The following is a 26,501-nucleotide window of genomic DNA, read 5'->3' as shown; positions in this document are numbered from 1 at the left end:
TAAATCGCATGTTGTTCATGTCCAGTTAATGACATACTACTAAAATCTGCACATTCTGATTAATTCTAACAAGTGGGACACAAGGAAAGGTTGCAGTAAATGCTTAATGAACTAAAATTCTGCACTTATCAAATCTGCAACTAAAATCCGGAAACCAAAGAAACCACATCTGAAACACTAACTATAAGGCTGTTCTTGCTTGTGGAATTAATCTTCATGCTTCTACAAACACTTACAACATACGAGCAATGCACAGATGCCATAACACTAAACTGAAATGCAAGGAAAAGAAAACAGCCAATCGTGCTTGCTGGATAGCAAGAGTTTCACAAAAAAAATTGAAAAACAAGGAGGGGAAAACTGTTCGGGCATGGTAAAAATAGCACACCAATACTATGACCTGTACTCTACATGTCAATTCACTACTTGCAAATGTCCCCAAAACCCAGCTTAGTCACAAAGAGCACGACACTACACCAAACATACTAAACATAGAGCTGTTCTTTTCAAGTTTAACAGAAAAACTATGGCATGAAATGCTCTAATCTGCATGGTATAAGGAACTATTAGCATAGGCAGAAAATGCTACAATTTACACGGCATAAGGAAACCCCATTGAAACTTAGCATGCACCACCACAAACCCAATTCTGTAGAAATCTCAACCAAGGTTCAAAGTGGCAGATTCGGATGAAATCATCTAAACCAGGAAGTATAAATATTATCTACACCTATCCAAGATTTATCGCAGAAAACATCTAAGCATGGAAACTCACGGCAGATTCAAGCACAAGGAGACATACAATCCGAAAGCAAGGAAAACAAATCGAAGCTCGGAGCAACTCCTACCACAGGTGAGTAGTACTTACCTAGCGTTCATGGACTTACAACCGAGAAGAGAAGAGGCTTCTAGGGTTTTCGGCAGTGACTACTCCGCGATCCCTTCGAATCTTCGTGCTCTCCCAAACGAGACGATCACGAATCCGTGAAAAGCCCTCTGAGAAACCCCTTGGCCGGCGCCGGAGACGGAACCCTAATTCCTCTTGGTATTCGTCCGGGCAGCGCCGTCGCGTGAAGGAGGAGAAGAAAGGATCGGGAGAAAAATAATCCCTATTCCTCATTCAACTTATTCTTTTATAACTAGGTCAAATTTTGGCTTCATACGTGGTTAACAAATCACGCGTAGCCCAGTTGGTTGTCTGTGTCCGGTTAGGTCGGGTTCGGCCGGAGGTCTTGGGTTCGAGTCTCACCTTCAACATTTTTTGTCAAAACTTCTTTCTTTTTGTAAACATACTAAACGACCTCCAAAAATTACGTAAAAATACTCTAAAAATTCCTAAAAATCTCTAGAATATTTTAAAAGTATTTCTAAATATTTTTGAAGACATTTAGAACTCAAAAATAGAGAAAATTGGGTCGTTACAGAGACGCAGCTAGCGAGAAGGACGGTGCGTCCGAGAGACGAAGACTGCGGATGAGTACGCCGATGGACGAGAAGGAAACACGCGGCGATTCCGAGGGATGAGAAGTCGGAGCGGAAGCCCACTCGAGAAAACCGGAAGTTGGGTTCGGGTGAGCCCTTTTCTGGATGGCCGAGATCACCCAAGTGAGCGGATCCGGAGTTGAAAACACGGATCGAGGCGACTAGAGCCAGAGCAGAGGACCCAAATCGAAAGAGTCAACTAGAGTTGACTTTTGGGTCTGGGCGCTCGGAGCTGACCGGGGCGCCTGGACCCCTCCGAGGCACCCGGAACGTACCAGAGCGCCTGAAGCCCTCCGGGGCGCCCGGAACATACCGGGGCGCCTAGAGTTGACTTTTTCACTAGATCGAGCTTTGACTCGATCTGAACGTTAGGGGATAAAGTTTTATCCCCCCCCCCCCCCCCAGGGCGCCCGGAACCCTCAGGGCGCCCCCTACCAAGGCTATAAATATAGCCTTGGTCCAGAAGCTTTTAAACAACTCAGAGCAATTCATTTCCAACGCTTGTACACTTCAGTTTTAGATTAGCTTCTTTGTTTTGCGCTTTCACTGCTGTAAGAGGCTTCTCCGCCCGAAGGAGATACCAGTGCGACATTTCTTGGATTAACAACCTCCTTGGTTGTAACTAAATAAATCCTTTTGCCTCTTTCTCTCTTTAGTTTCCGTTCAATTTATTTTATGCAAGTGTTTTGTTGAAAGTTCTAGAAGGGCGTTTTTGTTTTTATTTTACTGGGCTATTCAACCCTCCCTTCTAGTCGGCCGCAACAGTCCTACATTTGTCACCTCAGCGACCCCACACGGCCAGTTTCATGGCCATTTGTGAGAAGATTAATTGGGAAGTTGCAGTTGACCATTACAGGGAGAGTATTTTTCTTGGCTTTTACTGAGATTCGACCCCTTATCCATTGTAGCAATAGTAAATTCCTATTATATATCTAACGAAGATTTTCTAATAAATACAACAAATGATATATATTCAATCAGCTTATATAATTTTTTAAGTTGGCATAGGTATCTAGTTTACGTCAACTAATTCTAGAGGTGATTAGTCCGACCCTACGGAAGTTTTTCTCGACCACTAAGGTAATCCATAAGCGCTTACAGCGGGTGTCTCATCAGCCCAGTATTTTTAAATTAAATGTCCATTAAGAAAAATTCATACATTAATTCATACAGCGGGTGCCTACTGACAATCCACCATCATTAATTTACTCAGGGTTCAATCAGCTTAATTTTTTTAAAAAAAAAATCAATGAGCTTATAATCTTATCTTTTATTTTTTATTTTATCTCAGTTAGACTTATTGATTTCTCACATGCTACTAGGATAAATCGGGAAGTGCACACGGCGACCATCTCAGAAGCCCAACATCCTTAGATAAATCTTATCTTATTTTTTTTTTCTCAATTCGCTTACAATGAACTAGGTTCTATTTGATTCAAACTTAATTAATTATATTAATCATTCATTACTATATAGTCTATGTCGTTGATTATAGAAATTATTGGTATACTATTTTACAGCAATGCTTCTATTTCCATTAGTACCACTTAAAGCATACTAGTGATTACAACGATAATTAATAATTATTTATTGATTTATCATTTCTTTTCAGAATTGAACAACCCACCAAAGTTTATAGATATTAAGCCAATAGATGATTTGAGGGAAAACATTATATTAGAGGGTTAAAGTTAGGTTAGTTTAACGCTTAAATTTCCACAATAGAGTAAGAATACTAATACCGTTCTTCATGTGCAACCAATACTAATATTCGATTATTTCAAAGGCATTCATTCCATCAGCACGTATCACAGTCTATTCCAAAAGTCCTCAACCTTAAAACCTTTCTTCTTGGTTGTTTGCTCCTGTCCATTGTGTCTGTATGGAATCTAAATTGAAAAAATTTGCATACAATTCCTATTGACAAATATAACTTTACATTCATTCCCTAGTCTAATATATTTATCTAATTGCCCATGATATTTTAAGTATAAAAAATCTAAAAATAAGTATAAATCCTTTTAAATTTAGTACATTAAATTAGAATCTAATATATTTTCTATCAAATTGAGTACGATTCTTTTTCCGCTTCAATTGGATGGAAAATATACTAGATTTTCTTTAAATGATACTCAATTGAATGGAAAATATACTAGATTTTTTTTAAATGATACTGAGTTTAGGAGGAATTATATTAAATAGGAAAAACATCATACTCAATTTAATAGAAAAATATACTCGATTCTAGTTTAAAATGCTGAATTTAATAGGAATTATACTTATTTTTAGACTATTTATATCTAAAAAATATGAAGGACAATTTTAATAGAATATTCGAATATACTAGATTTTCTTTAAATGATACTTAATTAGATAGAAAATATACTAGATTGTCTTTAAATGATACTTAATTGGATAGAAAATATACTAGATATTCTTTTTACATGGTGTTGAATTTAAGAGGAATTATATTAAAACAAGAAAAAAAAATATGCTCAATTTAATAGAAAATATACTCGATTCTAATGTAAAATACTGAATTTAAAAAGAAATATACTTATTTTTAGACAGGATTACATACACAATTCAAATTATGATTGAAAATTTTTCTCTATTTTATCGATTTAAATTTCATAAGATCTAATAAGATGAAGTGTCGGGTTGGATTCCAGTGGGACTTTTGGAGCCATCTATTTATTGCAATGGACAATAGTTCTTGATAGAGACTTACGTCTCCATCACTACTCGTTGCTGATGACTTTTACCTCTGGCCTCGACGCGACAAGTCAAATAAATTTTTTCTCGCGTCGCGAAAAATTAACAATTCGGTGGCAATATTCCATTTTTATGTTTTTATTTATGCCTTAGTCTAAAGATAGAAGGGAAAGGTATAATTAAGGAAATATTTGGGAGAGTTTTTAATTATTGAATAGTGATTCTTATAAAATTTATTTTAAAGTGAGTGAAAAGTTAATGTATGATGTTTAGAAATAAAAACTAAAAATTAATATAAGGTAAAGTCGGAGTGTTTAATGAATAATTAATTTTAAATTTAATTTTTAATTTAATGATAATAATATTCTTAAATTATATAAATTAATCTTTTTAAATTATTTAAATATAATTTTAATAAACTATTTATTTATATAATTATTATTATATTTTAAATATTGTATTAAAATTATTTTTTTAATAAAAATATATAATTAATAAAAATAAAAATAAAAAAATGACAAAATCTATATAAATATACAAGAATATGTATAAAAAAATTCTAGAAATACAAATGATATAAAAATATAAAATATTATTTATAAAATAAAGATGGTAGAAGTGTGGTTGTAATTATGTAAAATGATAAATTTATTAAAGTTAAAAATATTATAGTAATTATGTAAAATGATAAATTTATTAAAGATATAAATGTCAATTTTTAATTTTAAATCTTAAAAAAAGTAAAAGTATTAAATTCTTGCTTCCAGCTTTTGAGTAAAAATTACAGAAGCTGAAGTAGAAGTTGACATTCACAAACACTCAAAAGTGTTTCCACGTAGCTAGAATCTAAGAAGAACTTAGTAAATGAGTGCCCAGCGGAAATAATATACGAACGAAAGAAAAAGAGAAAAGAAGAACACAAGCAGTTTTTATTTGGCTCGGAACTTTCGACGACTTCTACTCCAAGATCTAGGTCTTTTGGACCTTTTCGATGGGTAATCTACTAAACAATCACAATTTAGTACAAAGAGAAAGAAAGAAGAAATGTAACAAACCGACACTTATGCAAAAGAAATTAGCTTTAAATTAAAAGTTACCCAACTAAAGATGGAGAAATGAGTAACTCGGATGTTGGAGTTTGTCCGTCTATCGTAGTCGGGTGTAGCAACGTTGTAGCACAATAGTAGTACGAGGTCGGAGCAACCGAACAATCGAGGAAGCACATAAATGACTTGTAGAAAATTGATTCCTGAAGCTACTACATGCTCGGATCTCCATTTATAGGTATTTTTGGACGCCTGGACCACCCCCAGACGTCTGGGCTGTGGTCTATCCAATCCTATTTCATCACTGGATTATCCACCTTTGAATGCCTGGATTGCTAACGTAGTTGCACCCCGGTGAAACTCTATCTAGTAGCCTCTATGCACTCTCGGGTGCCTGGACCACCCCTAGACGCTTGGATGATGACGTGTGTCGGCTAATCGAAGTGTGCCAACTTATCTGTATGAGTGGCTGGGTTTGGGCTAATCCAGGCGCTTAGATCCACTCAGGGCATCCGAACCTCTGAGCACCTGGACCCTTCTCGAGCACCTGCAAGTCCTTTTTTCTGACTTTCAATTTTCTGCGCCACATGCTCATAATAGTTCTGAGGATTGATCCTCCTTATCTTTTGCCTTCACATTATCTGTTCTTCGTGACTTCAACCCCAACATCAGGGTCCTCTTGTATTCACCGTATCAAATACTAATACCGTTCTCTTGTGCAACCAATACTAATATTCGATTATTTCACAGGCATTCAGTCCATGAGCACGTATCACAGTCCATTCCAAAAGTCCTCCACCTTAAAACCTTTCTTCTTGGTTGTTTGCTCCTGTCCATTGTGTCTGTATGGAATCTAAATTGAAATGATGTGTCGTGTTCGATTCCAGTGGTACTTTTGGAGTCATCTATTTATTGCAATGGACTTACGTCTTTGTAGAGACTTACGTCTCCATCACTACTCGTTGCTGATGACTTTTAGCTCTGGCCTCGACGCCACAAATCAAATAAAATTTCCCACACGTCGAGAAAAATTAACAATTCAGTAGCAATATTCCATTTTTTTTTTTTTTGGGTCATGACTTAGTCTAAACATAGAAGGAAAAGGTAGAGTCAAGTGGGGGCATTTAATTTGAACATGAGATAATGCGTTTGAAGTTAAACTCAACGTACCATTCACGTCTTGAACGATTGACAAAATATGTTGACCCAATAACTTAAGCAGATAGGTTAGGAAATATATATTGATTGTTTTTAATAAACTTAAGAATCAGTTGAATGATGGATCGGTCTTTTTAAAATATAGATAAAAACGTACAATAAATTTAAAAAACAATGAAATTTGTAGAAAATATGATATGTGATATTTTGTAATAATAAAGAAAAAAAACTATTTTGTTAAGGATTCTATAAAAAAAACACTTTTAATTTTTTTTTGTACTTTATTTATCACTCAACGTGCCAAAACAATCTATAAATGCTGTTGGGAGTATTATCAAAGAGAGTACAGAACATAGATTGCTTTACCTTCTCTTTTCAATCTTCATATCTGATAAGTCCGTTGGTGTTCCTGAGCATGAGTGTCAACATGAAACCTTCCCACTTGCTTCTCATATTTTTGTTCTTTCTAGGCTTCCTAACTACCACAACAGCAAGATCGTGCCTTGCTGTCGAGAGAGATGCGCTATTTGCATTCGGAGCTGGGATGAACGGTGCGCTTAAAAGAATGTCTTCTTGGGAAGAAGAAGAAGACTGCTGCAAGTGGGAGGGAGTTGTCTGCCACCCCACAACCCGTCATGTGGTGAAGCTCAAGCTCAGTGAACGCATTCAACAACATCACCGGGGCCAGGTTCATGAGATCAACTCATCATTGCTTGCGTTAACTGAGCTGAATCACTTGGATCTCAGCTACAATTATTTCTATAACGTGCCTTTCCCAAAATTTATACTTCATTTCAAGAAACTAAAATATCTCAACCTCTCTAGTTCTTCACTGGAGGTATTCCTCTTGAATTCAGGAACCTCACCAAGCTACGCTACCTTGATTTAGATGCAGCTCTAGATTATGGACAACAACATATTGACAATCTTGATTGGCTCACCAATCTTTCTTCTCTTAAACATTTGGACATCAGTAGGTTGCCACTCACCAATTTAACTGACTGGCTCTTGCCATCCAGCTTGCAGGGGTCTCTCAATGCATTGATAATGCGCGACTGCGACCTTAAAGTCATCCCGGTGTCTTCATCCAATGTTAACTTCACCTCTCTTGAGATCCTTGACATCTACGGTAATAATTTCAATTCCACGTTTCCCCAATGGGTGTGGAATGTTAGTAGCCTTACACATCTGGATCTTGGTTCTTCTGGATTCTATGGCACAATTCCTGAAGCCATCGGAGGTTTAACCTCTCTTACTTACCTTGATTTATCCAATAATTCCAATGTCAAGGGAGCTATACCCAGATCAATAGCACATCTGCAGAGATTGGAATTACTGAGTTTGCAGGGCAATCGACTGAGTGGAAGTTTGGCCAATTGGATCGTGCATTTGACTAGTCTTACACTTGCAGATTTGTGTGATAATACTCTTAATGGCTCAATACCTACAGGGATCGGGAAGCTTTCTAATCTCACCTCTTTGTATCTCTGTGGTAATCAACTCCAAGGCAGTGTATCAGAGGTCCACTTTGAAAACCTAACGAGATTAGAAGATCTGGACTTGTCTTATAACAACCTGAAGATATCTTTTGATCCCAACTGGGTTCCTCCTTATCAACTTGCTAGTGTTCAACTGATGAGATGTGAAATAGGGCCTGAGATTCCTAGATGGTTACAATTACAAACAAGAATAGAAATCTTGGATTTGTCTGACAATCAAATTGCAGGAACATTGCCTAGTTGGTTATGGAATCTGTCATCTTCAACTCTTCAATTTTTGTACCCGTCTAGCAACCAAATTAAAGGTAAACTGCCGACATTTTTGGAGGTTAGCAGACTGCAGGAGTTAAGGCTCGACACTAACCAACTGGAAGGCCAACTGGATGATTTTTTTTCCTACAATGATTCCTCCACACAATTAGAGTCCTCGACACAGTCTGATGTGGTTTTATTGTCTCTTGCAAACAATTTCCTGGAAGGTGGCATACCATTGTCCATTTGCAATTGGACACGTCTCCTTTTTCTTCACTTATCAAACAACAGTTTGACTAGAGAAATTCCTTATTGCTTAGGGGAATCACTGAAAGAGCTTGAGACATTGAATTTGGCCTGCAATCATTTGTTTGGAGAAATTCCAAGAACAATTGGGTTCATGAAGAAACTTGGTCGACTAGCGCTGAATAATAATGGTTTTTCTGGTCAATTACCTTCCTCATTGCAAAATTGCACAAATTTATTTTATCTTGATCTGGCTTATAATGCATTTGCTGGCAGCTTACCAGCGTGGATGGGAGAAAGTTTACAGAGGTTACAAGTACTTCATCTTGGTTTTAATAATTTTTCTGGAAACATCCCACAGCAACTTACACAACTTGAAGAACTTGAAATATTGAATCTTTCAAACAACTCCTTCTCGGGATCCTTACCCTTTTGCATGGGTAATTTTACTGCTATGGCATTGACATCACAATATTGGTATACAAATCGTAATGGTCTATTTTTAACTACAAAGGGGCACTATATTCATGGTACTCCGTATTCACATTATGTTGATCTTGTTATATCAACGAAGGGGCAAAACCTTCATTATCCCTATGATTCAGAACTAACCAAAAGTTTAGATTTTTCTGGAAATAGCTTAATAGGAGAGATCCCTCGAGGAATTGGACGTCTTAAAGGGTTGCATAATTTAAACTTGGCTAGAAATCATCTTAGTGGCAGAATTCCTGAAGAAATAGGTGAGATGGAGTCATTGGAATCTCTTGACCTGTCAGTGAACGAACTCTCTGGTAATATTCCGAATAGCTTGGCGAACTTGAACTTCCTGAGCTATATAAATCTGTCATATAACAATCTAGTGGGAAGGATACCATCCGGTCATCAACTTCAAACTCTCAATGATACTTCTAGCTATATGGGCAATCCTGGGCTCTGTGGGCCACCACTTTCCATTGACTGTTCAGTGGATGCAACTGTTCATGAAGTTCATAAAATGAAAGATTTTGAATGGATCTGGCTTTTTATTCCCATGATGGTTGGATTTGTGATGGGATTCTGGACCTTCTGTGGCTTCCTCTTCTTCAAGACAGAATGGAGATACGCATACTTCCGTGGAATCGATAGCTACTATGATCGAATTTTGTTGCAACTGCATCTCTGTCTTGCTCGGTTAAACAGACAAGACTAATCTGATTACTGCAAAACAGCGAAATAAAATATAGTAATGAATAACGATGATTTCTTGCGTTGTATCTCAGTTGGAGTGAGAAGATTAGATATCTAGATTCATGTAATGTTTTCCTTTATGGAAGTTATGTAAATATGGCATGTTAATGCGTGAACTGTGAGTAATGCTGCTTCTCATTCTGACAATTCTCTATCTCTAGGACTTCTTGCATGATTTAATTTTTCACTGACTGCTTATAATTTACTGTTTAATGAAGATAGAATTCTCGCAGGATCTCTTCTGCAATTTCCACTGAATGATTTCTTCTCATTAACTTGAGAACTATCAATCGTCCCATTCAAATCTCAGCTCTGGATCATAATAATCGTCGATACTTGTATTAATCCAGAGCTGCAAAAGAAAAGTTTAGTTTTCAGTGTAAAAATTTATTTATACTTGTACAATAGTTTAATTAAATGAACAACTTTAATTTAAATAATTCAATAATCTGAGATCTAGAAAAATAGAACAAACGGAATCAACGAGTACGTCGTGCTGGGCTGCGGCCGCCCACGTGCCAGGAAAAGGAAAGTATTCTTCAGTCAACGTATATGACACGTCACCCTGAACCATTAAAAATCTAACAGCGTGGACAGGGTCTTCTTCCACCAACCAATAAGCCCAAACGAAGCTTGTCCGAACCCACAAGCGTCCATCGACTTCTTCTCCTCCGACGACACGCATCGAATCGAAGGCCGAGAGATGGAGTTCTCCGGCGTCGTGCTCCGTCGAACCACGGCCGTATCCTGCGTTCAGACGATTCGCGATTGTGTTACAGGATTCGTCCCCACCGCTGCCCCATCCAAGGCGCGCTTCGCGAGGAGGGTTAGTGCTTCGGTTCGGAGGATGGGGCTATCGGCGTCGTTCTCAGACGTGGGGCACCTCAAGTACTACGCCTCGCCGGTCCGGTGCGGGGGAGGGAAGTTTAAGAAGGAGGAGAAGAAGAAGGCAAAGCTGATGAAGGGGCTTTCTAAGGATCTTGCGGCGTTGTGTTCGATGGGCATCGCCAGCGTCGACGCGAGCCAAGGACTCGCTCCGGAAGCCGAGGGGAAGATGATCACGGTGAGACTTAGATTAATATTGGAAAAGTATTAAGTAGGAATTTGTTGAAATTTCTTAAAATTTCAGTTAAATCTTCCTTCTAGATTCTGAAAAATTGAATTCTTTTGTCTGGTGTGCTATTGTTGATTGAAATCAGGAAGCAGCAGAACTTTTGATTGCGGAACTGAGGCAGCTAAGAGCGCAAGAAAAAGAGATGAAGAGAAAAAGAAAGGAAGAGAAGTCGGCAACTAAGGCTGCGATGAAGAAAGGCTGCAATGAATCATCCACAAGCTCTTCTTCCTCAGAATCCAGCGACAGCGAGTGCGACGGCGAGGTTGTCACTATGAACAACCACCAAGCTTCTATTATTGTTCAAGAACCCGAGTCCAAAAGCCTACCGATCTCCCCTGCAGCGCCGCCCAAGCCAGTGGAAGAAACAGAGCATCACAACGCACAAAAGCCACCGCAAGATAGCAGCAACTACAGCGTAGCAACAATTGGCTCTTGCAGTAGCTCGAAGCGCGCCGTGTCCGCGCCCGCGACCGAGATGCTTGTTAACAAGGTCGAAGTGTGCATGGGAGGCAAATGCAAGAGGTCCGGGGCACTGGAGTTAATGGAGGAATTCAACAAGAAGATTGGAAGCGAGGGTGCAGTTGTCGGCTGCAAGTGCATGGGCAAGTGCAAGCAAGGGCCGAATGTACGAGTCCTGAATCACTCCGATGAAGCCATTGCTCCGAGGAGCCCTCTGTGCATTGGTGTTGGATTAGAAGATGTTGGAACAATCGTAGCCAATTTTTACGGGGAGAATAAGGGCGCAAGTCCGGTGGCGTCGTTACAAATAATAGAATAACTCTTTAATTAGTTTGAGGCAAACCATTTCTCTTGTTTTATCTTCTTTTCTCATTGTTGTGGTTGTTATGCTCTCATAATAGTACTTGGTAAACAAGTTTAAGATTAATTTTAGAAAAACTGAGATTGAGAATTAATCCTATCTAAAATTGGGAGAGATGGAGGGTTGGACATGTGATTATATTATTTACTGTTGACTAAAAGAAGACTTTGAACTGACAAGAAAAAGACTTCTCACACCTCCTTCCTCTCTGTGTACATCAACGAGAGAGCAAAGGGAACGTTAGAGCGAGAACTAAGGAGGAGGTTCCTAGTACAAACACTTCAACGCTCAAGTCAGTACGGTGGCAAAGCGAAAAGTGAGAAGATGAATGTAAAATGTATTATGTAAGTAAAAATGTAAGCGTACCTCGCCAATGCAGAAGACCCTCCCTTTATAACACCTTTCATAACCTCTGTAATAATGAAGTGACAAGGAATATTTGCTCTCAAAAGATGTCGAGTAATGAAAGATGTACAATCTGAAAGTTGTACAATCATCCTAGAGAAATCTTCCATCACACACACACACACACACACACACACACACACACACACACACACACACACACACACACACACATATATATATATATATATATATATATATATATATAAACAATCTTTTGTAACTTCCGCTATCAATAAGACAGTTAAGAGAATATGCTGTCAGAGTATGTCGAGTGATGGAAGGTATATAGCCACCCTTCGAGAAGGTTGCATCGTGCACATATGTCAGAGTAATGAATAAGGAATATGCCCTAGTGAATAGTTGTTATTCTCTAACAAGGTAGTTATGATTCTCTAATGTTGTTGTCTTCTGGAGGCAATTTGACTGGCACTTTATCCGACAAGCTGTATGAAGGGAGACTGATATATGAGAGTGGGGAGCTGAGCCCTAAAGATTCAGTCGGTTATTGGGCCAACTGGCTATATGTTGAGAGATATTGTATGTCGAGTGCCTTGGTTCTGTAAGTCTGACTAGATCTTAGTATGTCCGACTATCGTTAGGGTCATTCGGGTTCATTCTGTATATCTTGACACTGAGTAGAGCGATAAGTCCTCTAACTCCGACCGACCCTTTGGACTGACTAATAGTTTGCTGAGAGATTTGTGTTCAAAGAATGGGAAGCTAGGTCCCTTAAGTTCGACCTGCTATAGGGTTGACCGACTATATGCTAGGTATATTGATACTGAGAAGTGGAGCACTAAGTCCCCTTAGCACGATCGGGATCCTGTGTCGACCGGTTTCATACTACTGAAGGTTATAGTGCCAAGTGAAGAGCTGAGCCCTGGTGAAAATAACTCGTTCTACTACCTATACTCTGACTGACATCTTACCATACTTTGATTATCATCTTACCTTAACTTTAATGGTCACATCACTTGCCACACACTTCTGGGTCTGCGCACAATATACCGTATCATGAATCATTTTGTATTGAGATTAAGAAAAACCTCCTTGCCGTATCAAGAATCATTTTGTTTTGACCCCTTACCCGGGCCAGCATTCACCACTGATTTACCTCCTCCTAAGATCCCTGTGGGGCCAGGTCTAGGGGCCGCTGGGCGGCGGGACCCGCCTTTTGCACAAGAATCATTTTGTTTTGAGATTAAGAAACCCCTCTCCAGTTAAGATATAATGGAGTTAACGCATGAGGACTCAGCGAGGAAATTGAAAATAATTACTTCTTAGTACGCAACAACTTTGACAACATTGATTCAACTCCATTGAATAATTGAACAAAACTCAATTCCAATCCAACCATTTGCATCATCTAGATGTGAATAGACGCATTCATCAAATTGGAAGAAAAAAATATATTAACCGCCTAGAACTGCACACTTTTAGTTTCACTGGTATCTCGAATTAACTTACCGTTGCCAACCACCACAGAGAGTCTGCCTTGAAGATTGGCACAACCTTCTCGGAAGAAGAGATTTATTTACATACGCAGCCACTACTTCGATGTGGTGGCTAACTTCTCTTCTACAATCGTGTCCAAACAGTTTATATTTGGTGTTTTCGCATTGTCTGTCAGTTCCAATCTATAACTTTGTCAACCCAATCTATATCCCTAGTAATATTGTTTCTCCTTGTGTGGTCCATGGATTCATTACTGCGCTAGTCCAACAGTCATTCCAATTCAAATGACCGTCACTTCTTCCATCAGTTGAAGCTTGAGTCAAATGGAACTCGATCTGCAACCTCTGGTGGAGGGCTGTGTTGGTCTCGATCCCTTTCTTTTCCAGTTCCAACTCCTCCTGCAATGGTATAGCAGCTAAGAATCTATTTATGTACTCTCTGCAACAGTCTTTCCCTCTACAAATTAGCTCTTCATTGTCTTCAGCTCCCTTGTTTTCTTCACAGCAATGATACATCTCTGTGGTATCGTCGAATCTTAAGACATAAGCTTTCTGGCATCCTTCGTATAGTCGCTCTCCCAGAGTATCCATAATATAGTATGCGTCTGATTCCAACTTGAGAATGAAGAAGTGATCATTCCAACTAATAATGTAGACCTTATTGTGTCTTGCATTGTCGCTTACTATCTCAGCCCAAACGTCATCGAATGACATTAAGCCATGCAATGATTTGAAGCTCTCCGGTTGAAAGAACCCAATGAAAGATTTGTCATGTAAAATGGATATTGGCCTGGTTTTCGCTTCCAATATCGTCTCGAGATCAAAGTGCTTGTCTGGAAACCGCTCGATGTATGACTTGTTATTGCACAACTTTTGCCACTCCAATGAGCCTTGTCTGATAAATGCATCAAATTCTGATCTAGTTGGAGTATTCAGATCGTTTCTGTGGAGGGCATCAGCAATCACTGCGACGATTGCTGTGCATGCACTCTCTCCTCCAGCAGTTGGATCTCGCTGATCGATGGAAGCAAAGAATGTTTGAACTTTGAGTTTTGCTTGTTTGTCCCTGCTCACAAATTCTTCACTTGTCCATCTACCAACGGAATCAATATCATCTTGACTAGATCCCCCTGATGATCCTTTCTGGTAACACAATGAAAGGCAATTATAATTGTCAATCCAGACCTACGAAAGGAAGATTTGAGAAATAAGTTATAGAGAAAGTTTGCTTACATTGATGTTATCAGAAAAAAAGAGTTCCTGAGACAAGGAAGTCCTTTTGCTTTCTCCCTCAAGATCCCCATATGAAAAACTACTTTTGCTCTTCTTACGCCAGCTGAACCATCTCTTTGAAGTCGATTCTGGCTCTGGGCTTGATATTCCACTGCTGCTAGCAGTGTGACTTCGATTAGTATTATCTGCCAATATGCCATCATCTTCTGTATTTCCTCTGTCAGAGCTTCCTGAATTGGATCTCTCAATTTGTCGGTCCATTTGCTCTATTTTTGTGTTTTCTGCATTGGCTGATGAACTCGGTTTTACGTTGCCAGTACTCACCTCCGTGAAACTGACAGTTACCTGCAGCATCCTTAAAATTAGCTCACAAATTCACAATGCAAGAAGGAAGTTCTAGTTAACGTCATAGATGCAGAATAAAGGACAAATGTTAGAATCCTAGATAAGATCATTAAAATTAAATTAAAATTGAGTTATTTTTTAAGGATTAAACTTTCAGACAAAATAGATCGTTATGGTTTGTCTAGTTTAATGCTAACTTGAAGAAAGAATCGTTTTCCTAGCTCCTAAGAAAGCGATATCTATTGTCTATCTGAACACACAGGAGTAGGGACTAGGGAAGGAATCTTACATAGAGCATTCCATAACTTGACAAGCTGTCCGTCACTAAGGAGATGGGTAATTGCTTCATGAGTTCCTTCTCTTCTGGCCTTCCTCCTGTTTTCTGGGACAGGCATTCCCTAGCCCATTCAACTAGGTTTACCGTTGCTGTCCCGATTCTTTCAAGTTCCTTCACCTCCACTCCATTATCAATATTTCCCTGAAGAAGTAAACTTAGACATTGAGAAACTAGAATCTATTGACAGAATAATGGAAGAAATACTTCAGTCAAAGGAGTTCGTCAGTTCAAAGAAATCTTTAGAATTCAACACATTTCTTTAAAAATGTATTATTACAGAGCTATTATGAAAATTAAAACGATCAAAACTGTGTCAAGCAAAGTGGAGAATAAACAAGTTGACTTAGCAGAATAACAGCAAATAGTATCAGAAACCGGAAAAAAATAGATTCAAAGTGAATTTAATCATGGTAAAAGTTTAGGACAAGTTCTCATTCCAGTCAACAGAAATGCTTAAGAAACTTTTTACTGTTCAGAGATTGGCTAATTTTCTAGTTCCTTTTTTCCCCTATAATTTAAACCAATGATGTTGTTGGCAATTTCCAAACTGCTCATCGATTGATTTAAGAATCACATACTAAATGCACATATTGAATTTCTTACTAATTCATAAGTTTCAAATTGAAACCAAATAGGAAATTGACTCTGTCGACAAGATTGGTCTATTAATGTTCATGTACGAAGCGATTGACTCAACGGTCAATGGTCAACGGTCAACGGTCAAAGATAGGAATTGGCAGACTTTTTCATGACAAACACATCTAAAATCACCTAATTTAGCGGCAAACAATTATCAAAAAAAATGTTAAATGTTTTCTTGATGAAGTATCGAACAGAATGTTCAATTGCACAGAAGTTCGAATTAATGAAAAAATCATAATGACTCACGTATAGGACAGTAAAGGAGACGTCCCACGCTCTGCAAGAATCGAGTCCGTCGAGCGAACCGGCGGCGACCAGATCGGAGTCGCGAAATCGGAACACCTTCTCGAACCGGTTCTCCTGGTCGCCGTCGCCCCAACGAGCGGCGGCGACGTTCAAGCCCTCGTCCGCGATCCTCTTCGACGTGACCCCTCGCTCCGTCTTCTTTCTTCCCGCGAGGAAGGACAGCGCACCGACAACCTTGGGCGACGGCCGCCGGCGCCACTCGATCTCGACAGCCGCCGCCGCGCCTGCCCCCGGCAGAGCTGAGGGAAGGCCATCGACGGCATCCACCCTCACGGAGACCTTGAACTTCTTCCGCATACGCAAATTCTCCGGCGACGGCGAGGATAATCTCATCATCGTCGTCACCACCATATCGATCGCGTGATCAACCAAATCGCCTCGATCAATTCCACTAATAATTCGTCCTCGATTTCGCAGCCCCGATTCGATGCGGAGAATATATAGGAAGTTGCTGCCGTTCTATCTATAGAATCGACAGCCTGGAGGAGGCGGAGTCTTCCTCCCTCCTTTTCCTTTTGCGGCAGGAGATGCCGCGTTACGCGACGTGGGCGGTTTCCTCCCACGTGAGCAGACCGTGAGCGACGCGTTTGCTTGCGTCTCCTCCGTCGTCGTCCGCTTCTTGCTGGCTGATTGGACGGCTAACTTCCAGCTCATGCGAATTTAATCCAAATATCTTTTATTCAATGCGATACTAAAACATTGAATATCCACGAGCACAGATCGACGTCCAAATTTGAAGAGTGCCTTGTGGACTGTGATGGGTCGAGTCAATTCGTGGATCACGATATGGGCAGTGTCGTCTCGTGCACGACGAAGACTCGACAGCGAGTAGGGACGCGGTCCGTCCGCTGACTCAACGCAGAAAAAAATGATTGAGTAGAAAGGCTATGCACGCGTCCTCATAATATGTTTCCACAGGATATGATTGGTCTGGATAATTATTCGACCAATTTGACTCGAGTCCGATCGATTTAAGTGCAGTATATTTTTGAGCCGGTGAAACTTGGTCAAAACAGGGAGACAGAAATTAATGCCCTATTTTTTTAATTAAGTTTTGTTTTATACTGCTTTATTGCATTCCCTTTACACTAATGGAGAAGAAAAACGAATTAACTGCGGAAAAAATTATCAATCCGCGGATTCTTTAGTTTTGCATTAAAAATAATATTTTCATTCTCCTCTAATTCATCCGTACTTTGGAAAAAAAAAGGTTTAAAGACTGATTCTTCATGTCGGGAAATTTTATACTATTCTATCAAATAAAATAAAATAAAATAAAAATATAACGACTGATACATGAATGCGAATAAATAGATTCTCCTGGAGTTGTTAACAAATAATAAATAAGAGGAATTTAATTCAACATTTTTCTTGTTTTCCTTTGTGTGGGATTTTTAGGATAAGGGAGATGGGCATCCTGTCGGTGGATGTAGCCAAGTGAAATTTATAGTGACGTAACGGGAAGAAAATTTATCCCACGTTTTTCTGGTTTTATTTTGTGTGGGATTTAATTTAACTCATGGAAAAAAAACATGGCCCAACTGCCGTTGACCATTCAATGATTCTTCAAAATATGTAATTACTTTTAAATCTTAGTGTGGTTTTGACACTTATCCTATGTTCAATTTTCATTGAAAAAAGTATTTTTTGATATGTTTTTTAAAATATTTTTTTATGAAATTAAACCCTTCTCAAGTGTTATTTTATTATTCTTGAAAGGATTAAGCAGCTAATAATCTCAATTTTGATATAGGACGGTGTTAGGATGTAATATATAGTTGGCTGATCGATTTGATAGTATATTTTAATTCATTTTTCTATAATCACTAGTATAATATTTTTTAGATAAATATGGTTTAAATTAATTTCTTTTAACAAATACATATCATTTAAAAGTAGAGATAAAATAGCTGATAAAAGACATAGTTAATAGATACAGACTTATTGAAGCTAATGAAGAGAAGTGACAATGGAGGTAGTGAAGATGACTTAATAGTACATGAGTTTGGATGCCCCTAGAGATGTGACAATAAAGATATGATAATAAAATTTTTTTTAAAAAATAATAAATATAATTAGTTTCATTAACTAGTCTTGGAATAATCGGTCCGATTTTATAGAAATTTTTTACTAGTCATCAAAATAAATCGGGAAGCGTTTGTGTCAGATAGTCTAGAAGCTCAGCATTCTTTGGTTGTACACCCTATTTGGAAGAAAAATTCCTACAAATAAGTCATAACTTGGATCGAACTATGAGTACCCTTGAGATGTGACAATGGAGGTAGAGATGATGATTTAATTGTACAAGACTTGAGTTTGGATGCCTCAAGCATAGTGCGGTGGAAAAGACGATACATGGTGGATTCACAAAGCACCATAATTCAATAACCAATTAGAGCATACAATAAAAAAAAAAAATTAATCGGGCTGGGGTAATCGGCCCGACCCCATGAAAGTTTCCCACCAACCACCAAGGTAAATCGGGAAGCGCTCGCAGCAGGCAGCCCAGGATCCCAGCATCCTTTAGTTGTGTGCCCCATTTGGAGGAAAAATTCTTGTAAATTCGTCATAACTGGGGCTCGAACCGCGGATGCTTGAGTGACAACCTGGATGCCACGCCTCTGCACTATAGCCCCGAGGACAGTTAGAGCATACAATAAAACTATTAATTGGCGGAGCAGCCGTGCAAGGTTATGCACTCTTGTAAAATCAATTGACAAGCCAATTAGACAGAGTTGTTGTACAAGACGACTTATAAAATCAATTAACTAGTTTATGCGACTCAATAGTGGGGGGCAAACTGTCAAGGTCGACTACTAGATGCATTACTATGAGCACTTTCAGATTTATCTAGTGGACAAATCAGAGAGAAGGTTACCCACCTCCAAGAATAGTCAGGTGACCTGAATATATCTGGAGTATTGAGTTTGGTTTTAGATTTGTTAATCTAATGCACCTCTAACATTTGATTGATTGATTTCAAGTATCAAATGAATGCTCATCTTGGACAAGAGGTTATCTCACAAAGAAATCTTTGATGTTGTGAATGTAGGTCACGTAGGCAGACTAGAGGGGAGGAGTGAATTTGAATCTCTTGCTATCAAACTTAACAAGGAACAAACATTAATTTTAAATAAATAAAACATAAACAAAATAGAGAACAGACAAAAGATTTTACTTGGTTTGTAACCAGAGATGTTGTTAATCTAAGGCAATGTAAAACTCACTAAAAAAACTCATTCATGAAGGCGGAGTAGCATCTTACAATGGTTAAGCATAAACAATAAAAACAAGACTTGTAAACGAAAGTACAAAGTGTATTTTTTTTTTACAAATTTTGAGTATTAGGGTTCTATTTATAGCTCACTGGTCGCGACTAGCCGTTTGTTGACGTGGCACTTCTCGGACGCCTAAACTTGGTCCAAGTGCCTAGAGTCGGCCAACTCGATCCACTTCGTAATGACTTCTTTCCAACGTGATCAAGGTTTTCCAAGTGCTTGGACCTGGTCCAGGCACCTGGAGTCGACTGACATGGACTTCGCGTTGATCCTCTTCGACCAACAACTCACTAATGTGGCGGAATAGTCCAAGTTCCTGGACCCCCATCCAGGCACCTGGACCTGGTCCGAGCACATGGACACAATCAACTCAGAAGTTGATTCGTCTGATCGCTTGGGTGATTCTCCAGTCGTCCAAAATTGAACTCACCCGAACCCAACTCTGGACTTCTCCTCAAACATTCTTCCTCCCTAGTTTCTCATCGCTCGGAAGCACTGCGAGTTCTTCTCGTCCACCAATTTACTCTTTCACAGCTCCTCGTCCCTCAAATGCATCGAGGCTGTCGACTCACTTTCTATGTCATCTTTCTTACTTGTTGCGTTTTCTACTCGACTTCTTGTGTTCAGTCCCTATACACTTAGACACAAGAGATCAAAATCGCAGAGCCTAACTTAACTCGGTTGATCACATCAAAACTAACCTAGCTACTTACAATCTCTTCCTTTTTGATTTACATTAACCTAAGTTAACTTAGGGATAAAATAAATAATAAAATAATGTAAACAAATAAATTAACAATTATTACAAGTAATAAATGTACAATAAGTACAAGAAAATAATTAAAATTCTATACCTCCCACTTAACTTAATCTCTAATTTTCCTTCTTTGATCACATAAAAATAATATTAGAGAAAATACGAAAAAAGTTAAAAAAATATTGAAAATTTTTCTAGGGGTTTTAAACAACATATTCAAGAGCATGTCTTTTTATCGAAATTGTTTTCAAAGACAATAAGTTTTACCAATTAATTATCTTTTGTTTCAAAACTAATTTTAAAATTATTTTTAAATTTAAAAAAATCTTAAATTTTTTTGTTAATATTAAACATAAGTATTTGATTGAAGAGAAAAAAATTCATAAACAAAATATTTTTCTTTAATCCATAATAACATAAGTATAGTTATTTTTAAATTTAAATGTTTAAAAATAGCTTTTCACTTCTAAAAATCTTTATGTTCAAACATCCAAGATATAATGACTTTTTGGCCAAAACATCAGCTTTTTCAAAATTACTCTCCAAAAAATTTTAAATTTTTATTACTTTTTTTAATAAAAAATTCATAAAAATTTATATAAGTGATAGATCGGAGATAGAGGGGAGGGATGAATATCGCTTTTTAAAACTTTTCTTTATCCTTTTTAAAAACAAAGTTAAGCAGCGGGAATTAAACGAAGAGACACGTTCTTTTACTTCGTTCGGAGCCTAGCTCAACTCCCACTCGAAGGCCTGCGGTCCTTGATCGCACCGATGGGCAAATCACTATAACTCTTCTCTCCGAAATCCTTGGAGAGAAGCAGATCGTACAAGTACAATAGAATAAGATAGTAACAATCCTACTATCTTATTGAAACTAAGTGCAATATGAAAATATACCGACAATTATGTGTGTAAGTTGAAGCTCGGTCGGTACTTCCGGACGGAGTAGATTTGCAGAGTCGATGACTTGTAGCACAATTCGTACGTAGAGAGAAGACTTGGAGATGATCAGAAGTTCTTTTTGGCCTCTGTCTTCGAGTATGTTTTTATAGGTGTACTGGAGGTTCGGTCGACCGATCTCGCTGTTCAGTCGACCGAACCCGCTCCCTTCCTTCCTGGCTGAAGTTCGAAGCTGGCTCGATCTTTTGCATTTACTGGGCTTTAATGGTTCGGTCGACCGAACCATCTTTTCGGTCGACCGAACAAGCCTTTTCCTTGTTCGTCGAAATCTGCCAGAGATCTTCTTTTAATGTTGTTTGATGCTGATTGGATCGGTCGATCGGTCCTCTGGTTCGGTCGACCGATCAGCCTTTTCTCCTTTCCAGATCGCTGATGATGATCTGTCCTTTACTGAGTCACCCTGGTTCGGTCGACCGATCTTACTGTTCGATCTACCGATCAAGCTTTGATCGGGCTCGGACTATGTTTTGGTTCGATCTGAATACTGAACTGATCTTGGCTGGTTCGGTCGACTGATCCTCTGGTTCGGTCGACCAATCATGCAGTACTTGCAGAACAGTGTTAGGTAAAACATCCTGCAAAACAAAGATTAGCACAGTAACAGTATAATGCAAGAGTAATATTAAAAGACAGTAGAACTGTCTTGATCTCAACTTGGAAACCTTCCCGGTTTCTTCAGTTGGATCAGCGACCTAAGGTTGTTCCCTTCGGGAACCCGACCTCACTGTCGCTCCTCCAGTTTATTTACCTCAACCTACCTGCCAAACTTTGATCCTCCAGATCTAGTTTGGACTTTTCACTCAGTCTTGATCGGCTCGCCAGGACTTTGCCCTTGATCTTAGGTCCTCCAGACCTCTCAATCACACTGCCAAGCTTCAGGTTCCCTCGACCTTCTTGGACTTGCACCTGGGTTCCACGATCTGTTAAGATTTTTCCTGCCTAGCCTCCAACTAGGTCTTTCTCAGTTGAGTAAATATCCTGCACACTCAGTCAACTTGTTAGATCATAACAAGACTTAACTTGAACCTTTGACAACATCAAAACTTAGATTTGATTCTGGTGCAACTTGCACCAACAATAAGTGTCAAAAAATCTAAAAAAATTTGAATCTAACACAAAATATAATTCAGTACCACAAAAAAAAATAAGTTTCATATAAATTAATTTTTGAAAAAAAATAATCATTAAAATTATTGTTTTGAAAGAAAATAATTTAAAACATAACGGTAACATTCTTTACAAAAGAAAATTAATAGTAAATAAGAATAGAAGATTTATGAGACGATTAATTTTTCTAACAATTAAATCAAATTAAATTTAAGCAATCATATAAAATTAATTTAACAGACTAAGCATAATTTAGGAATTCAAAAATAAATTTCTATCTATTTGATTGATCAATAATTTTCTTAGAATATTATTTCTAGGCACTTTTTCTAATTTAACCGCTATGATTCCTTTTATACCAATTATGTCCTCTAGTATTCGGTGAAACATTAATTTTGAGCATGTATAATTATTTTCCAATAACTATATTTATTCTTTAGTGTTGCATCTTCCATTTGAACTTTAACAAAGTGTTCTAATGGACATACAGTAGCTAAGTTAATTTTTAATTCAATGTTATTGTAGGATCGAGAAGCGCTAGAGGGGGGGTGAATAATGCTCATGATTCTTTTTTCACATTTTACGAAAAATACAGAGTAACACAGCGGAAATAAGAAATAAAGAGAAAGTAAAACAAGCGCTAACACTTTTCTTTTACTTTGTTCAGAGCCTGTGGCGACTTCTACTCCAAGGTCTACACTCGTTGAGTGTTTACTTTGGACAATTCATTATCAATCCGGAAATTACAAGTACAGCAATTAAGGTACAATAATTGACAGAATACTAACAATTAAGAAATCTGAAAGTAGATCTTTTGGTTGTTGGAGCAACGTTACGACTTCACTGGATTGTTTTTTAAGTAGCACGCAGGAGACCTCCTGCTTGAGACCTCCTTTTATAGCTTGCTGAAGGCGCCTTCAATCTCCATGGAAGGCGCCACTAGCAGGGATTCTTATCCCCTACCGATTATTGTTGATAACTTCTGCTGCCTGCGAAAGTTATCCCTTGGAAGGCACCTTCAAGCGCATGGAAGACGCATTCCATCTCTGGTCCAAGGCACCTTCAAGTGCCTTCAAGGTGCCTTCGTCTTGCTTCTTGCACAGCTACAACCAAGACATCCGAGGCGCCTCCAACAACCCCGAAGGCACCTCAGACACAGTTCATCCAAGTTTTTCCTTGTGCAACTCCCTTCCTACAAGGCATATTAGTTTACAAACAAAGTATACCTTGAAAATAAAGTTAGCACAATAAAATATGAATAATATAAGTATTTGACAGTCACCGGACTATCCGGTTTTGACTTTCAGATTTCCTCCAAAAACTCTAGGTCGAACCGACGCCTACTGTTCCCTCAACGGGGAATGTGTCATCACCTACTCCTCTCAGGAGAAATTATCTATTGTCAGACCGGTCCTCCAGACCGACTGGACTTTTGCTCAACACCTGAGACTTCAGATCTTCATGTTGGGCGTCCGCTCCATGACTCATCCAGACTTCCATCTGATCCGCAACCACTAGGGTTTTCACCTAGAGTCCCCGACTCTAGGATTTTGCCCGAAGCGCTCGACCCGCCAAGACTTTTCACCTAGGGTTATCACCCCTAGGACCTAGGGTTACCACAGCAAGGACTTTCCATCACCTAGGGTTACTGCCCCCTAGGACCTAGGGTTACTTCCCCATAGGGTTTTCCACCTGCCTAGAATTCACTAGGACTTTTGCCTAAGTCAACTTAGGACTTTCCTGCAAATTCAATCAACCTTGTTAGATCACAAGACAACTTAACTTTAGACCCTTTGACATAATCAAAACCTAGGTTTGATCGTCTGATGTTTCTTGCACCAATAGTTATCCTTTTTTTTTAATTTAACATATTTGGACCTTAATTTGAATAATGATCTAGACATTAGTTTAATACCGTTATATAATTGTTTGGAAGGTTGAAACCTTACCTCACTTACCGTGTCAGATTCATAGTTTGATTCTCCCCCTTCATCGTTACTTTCATCTAAAGTAGCTCTTCCTTCATCGATGCTCTATTCTTAATGACTTTTCATCAATGCTATTCTGGCATACTTCTCATCCTCGAACTCTTCTAAGAATGACTCGTCTCATGTTGTTTTAAGGTTCCTTTGTTTGGATTTTCTTGCTCCTTTGTCCTTTAATTTAGGGCAGTTATCTTTATATGCCCCTCTTTATTACAGTTGTAGTATTGTATTTTTATTTTTCCTAAAATAAATTTCTTGGCCTACGTCTTATCAAATTCATTAGTTTTAAAAAATTTATTTTATTTTTTATCACATATGCTCTTCCATCTTCGCCACTTGATGAATCTGAATTTGGTCCGTTCTTTTTGGCTTGCAGTGCTAAATTGTGATTCAGCTCCTTTTCCTTTCTTGGTCCTTTACATCGAAACTCGTGTATTTCTAATGTTGAAAACAAATATTCTAAAGTAATTACCTCCAAATCTTTTGAGATGTAGTAGGCATCTACTATTGATGTCAACTCTTGGGTTCTCAAAAAGGAATTGAGTGTGTATCAGACTGTGTCCTGATTCGTTCTCGATTCTTCGAGGTTGATGAGTCCAGTGATTAACTTTTTGATCTTTGCGTGTAGTTGAGCCATCGTTTTTATTTTTTCCATTCAGAGGTTTGTTAGCTAATTTCAGAGGATATCCCGTCTTGCTAGCTTGACCTCCGATATTCCTTCATGAAACTCTAGAAACTTCTCCAAAGTTCTTTGGCTGAGTTGTAGCTGTCGATGCGGTTGAATTCTTGAGGTGGTAACACGGTTAGTAGACAGAATTCTATATTTTCGTTGGCCACGAAGTTGACCTGCTCTTTTTTGCTCCAGAGATGTTCTTCTTTTTCCTCTCCATGTTGATCTCTAAGTGCTACAAAGCCATATTTAATAGTTAACAAAATTTTGAAATTAGTTTAACGAAAACTTCCATTCTCTTTTTTCATATCACAAAATCTCCCTTGAACTTCGTTGGATGAATGCTCGATTCGGCCATCTTTTTTTTTACTTTAGCTAGCGATTAGTCTTTCTAAAATGAACTTGGTTCTGATACCACTTGTAGGTCTTGGTAGGCTGGCTAGAGGGGGTGAAAAGCCAACAAGTTAGAAATTTGAATCTCTTGCTACCAAACTTAGCAAGAACATACATTAAAAAAACAAATAAAAACCTAAACAAAGTAGAAAAGATTCAAAAGATTTTACTTGGTTTGCAACCGGGAAGTTGCTAATCCAAGGTGATGTAAAGCTCATTAAAAGAACTCCTTCGTGAATGCAAAATAGTCTCTTATAGCAGTTAAGCACAAATAGTAAAACATGATTTGTAAACGGAAGTACAAAGTGCATTTTTTTTTTTACAAACTTCAAGCACTAAAGTTCTATTTATAGTTCATTAGTTGCAACTAGCCGTTTGCTGATGTGGTGCTTCCGAACACCTGGTCTGATCCGGGTGCTTGGACTCAGTTGACTCGATCCACTCCACAACAACTTCTTTCTAATGGATCAAAACTTCCCGGGCGTCTGGACCTGGTCTGGGCACCTAGAGTCGGCTGACATGGACTTTGTGTTGATCCTCTTCAACTAATGGCTCGCTGACATGACAGAATAGTCCAAGTGCTTGGATCCGACCTGAGCGCCTGGAGTCCGAGAGCTTGAACCTGGTCTGGGCATCTGGATCTAGTCAACTCAGAAGTTGACTCGTCTGGCTACTTGGGCGATTCTCCAGTCGTCCATAGTTGAGCTCACTCAAACCCAACTTCGACCCTTTCCTCAAGCAGTCTTCCTCCTCGGTTTCTTGTCCCTCGGAAGCACCGTGCACATTCTTCTCGTTCGTCGGTGTACTCTTCCGCAACTCTTCGTCCCTAGGATGCACCGAGCCCGCCGACTCGCTTCTCGTGTCATCCTTCTCGTTCGCTGCGTCTTCCGGTTGACTTTTTGTGTTCCTAAGTCCTTGCACTTTTAGACACAAGGGATCAAAATTACAGAGTCTAACTTAACTCGGTTGATCATATAAAACTAACCCGGGATACTTATAATAACCTCGTTGAATATCACAAAAGGTAAATTCTCATCACAAAGACTCTCATGTAAAAACTCATG

General features: G+C 38.6%; 3 protein-coding genes across 3 annotated transcripts; 2 read left to right on the top strand and 1 right to left on the bottom strand.

The window, feature by feature from the left end:
* Nucleotides 1-6,748: 6,748 nt before the first annotated feature.
* Nucleotides 6,749-9,750, top strand: LOC121983149 (receptor-like protein EIX2). The gene is made up of 2 exons (XM_042536114.1): nucleotides 6,749-7,089; nucleotides 7,259-9,750. Exon 2 carries the CDS (start codon nucleotides 7,449-7,451, stop codon nucleotides 9,585-9,587), a length of 2,139 nt encoding a protein of 712 aa, XP_042392048.1. The 5' UTR covers nucleotides 6,749-7,089; nucleotides 7,259-7,448; the 3' UTR covers nucleotides 9,588-9,750.
* A 477-nt stretch (nucleotides 9,751-10,227) lies between these two features.
* Nucleotides 10,228-11,653, top strand: LOC121983138 (diacylglycerol O-acyltransferase 3-like). Its single transcript, XM_042536108.1, has 2 exons — nucleotides 10,228-10,688; nucleotides 10,825-11,653. Exons 1-2 carry the CDS (start codon nucleotides 10,329-10,331, stop codon nucleotides 11,515-11,517), a joined length of 1,053 nt encoding a protein of 350 aa, XP_042392042.1. The 5' UTR covers nucleotides 10,228-10,328; the 3' UTR covers nucleotides 11,518-11,653.
* Nucleotides 11,654-13,226: 1,573 nt separating this feature from the next.
* Nucleotides 13,227-16,751, bottom strand: LOC121983126. Its single transcript, XM_042536097.1, has 4 exons — nucleotides 16,225-16,751; nucleotides 15,289-15,477; nucleotides 14,655-14,999; nucleotides 13,227-14,564 (listed from the first exon to the last, which is right to left on the bottom strand). Exons 1-4 carry the CDS (start codon nucleotides 16,633-16,635, stop codon nucleotides 13,626-13,628), a joined length of 1,884 nt encoding a protein of 627 aa, XP_042392031.1. The 5' UTR covers nucleotides 16,636-16,751; the 3' UTR covers nucleotides 13,227-13,625.
* Nucleotides 16,752-26,501: the final 9,750 nt, after the last annotated feature.

Source organism: Zingiber officinale, chromosome 1B (assembly GCF_018446385.1).
Source record: "Zingiber officinale cultivar Zhangliang chromosome 1B, Zo_v1.1, whole genome shotgun sequence".
Classification (NCBI taxonomy): domain Eukaryota; kingdom Viridiplantae; phylum Streptophyta; class Magnoliopsida; order Zingiberales; family Zingiberaceae; genus Zingiber; species Zingiber officinale.
This window is presented reverse-complemented; position numbering and strand designations above follow the sequence as displayed.

Excerpts from the sequence above, each read along its gene's own strand:
- LOC121983149 (XM_042536114.1), top strand. The coding sequence starts at position 7,449 with ATGCGCGACTGCGACCTTAAAGTCATCCCGGTGTCTTCATCCAATGTT.
- LOC121983138 (XM_042536108.1), top strand. The coding sequence starts at position 10,329 with ATGGAGTTCTCCGGCGTCGTGCTCCGTCGAACCACGGCCGTATCCTGC. Across the intron at positions 10,689-10,824 it reads CCGAGGGGAAGATGATCACG|GAAGCAGCAGAACTTTTGAT; the intron begins GTGAGACTTAGA and ends GATTGAAATCAG.
- LOC121983126 (XM_042536097.1), bottom strand. The coding sequence starts at position 16,635 with ATGGTGGTGACGACGATGATGAGATTATCCTCGCCGTCGCCGGAGAAT. Across the intron at positions 15,478-16,224 it reads TCTCCTTTACTGTCCTATAC|GGAAATATTGATAATGGAGT; the intron begins GTGAGTCATTAT and ends TTACTTCTTCAG. Across the intron at positions 14,565-14,654 it reads TTTTTTCTGATAACATCAAT|AAAGGATCATCAGGGGGATC; the intron begins GTAAGCAAACTT and ends TTGTGTTACCAG.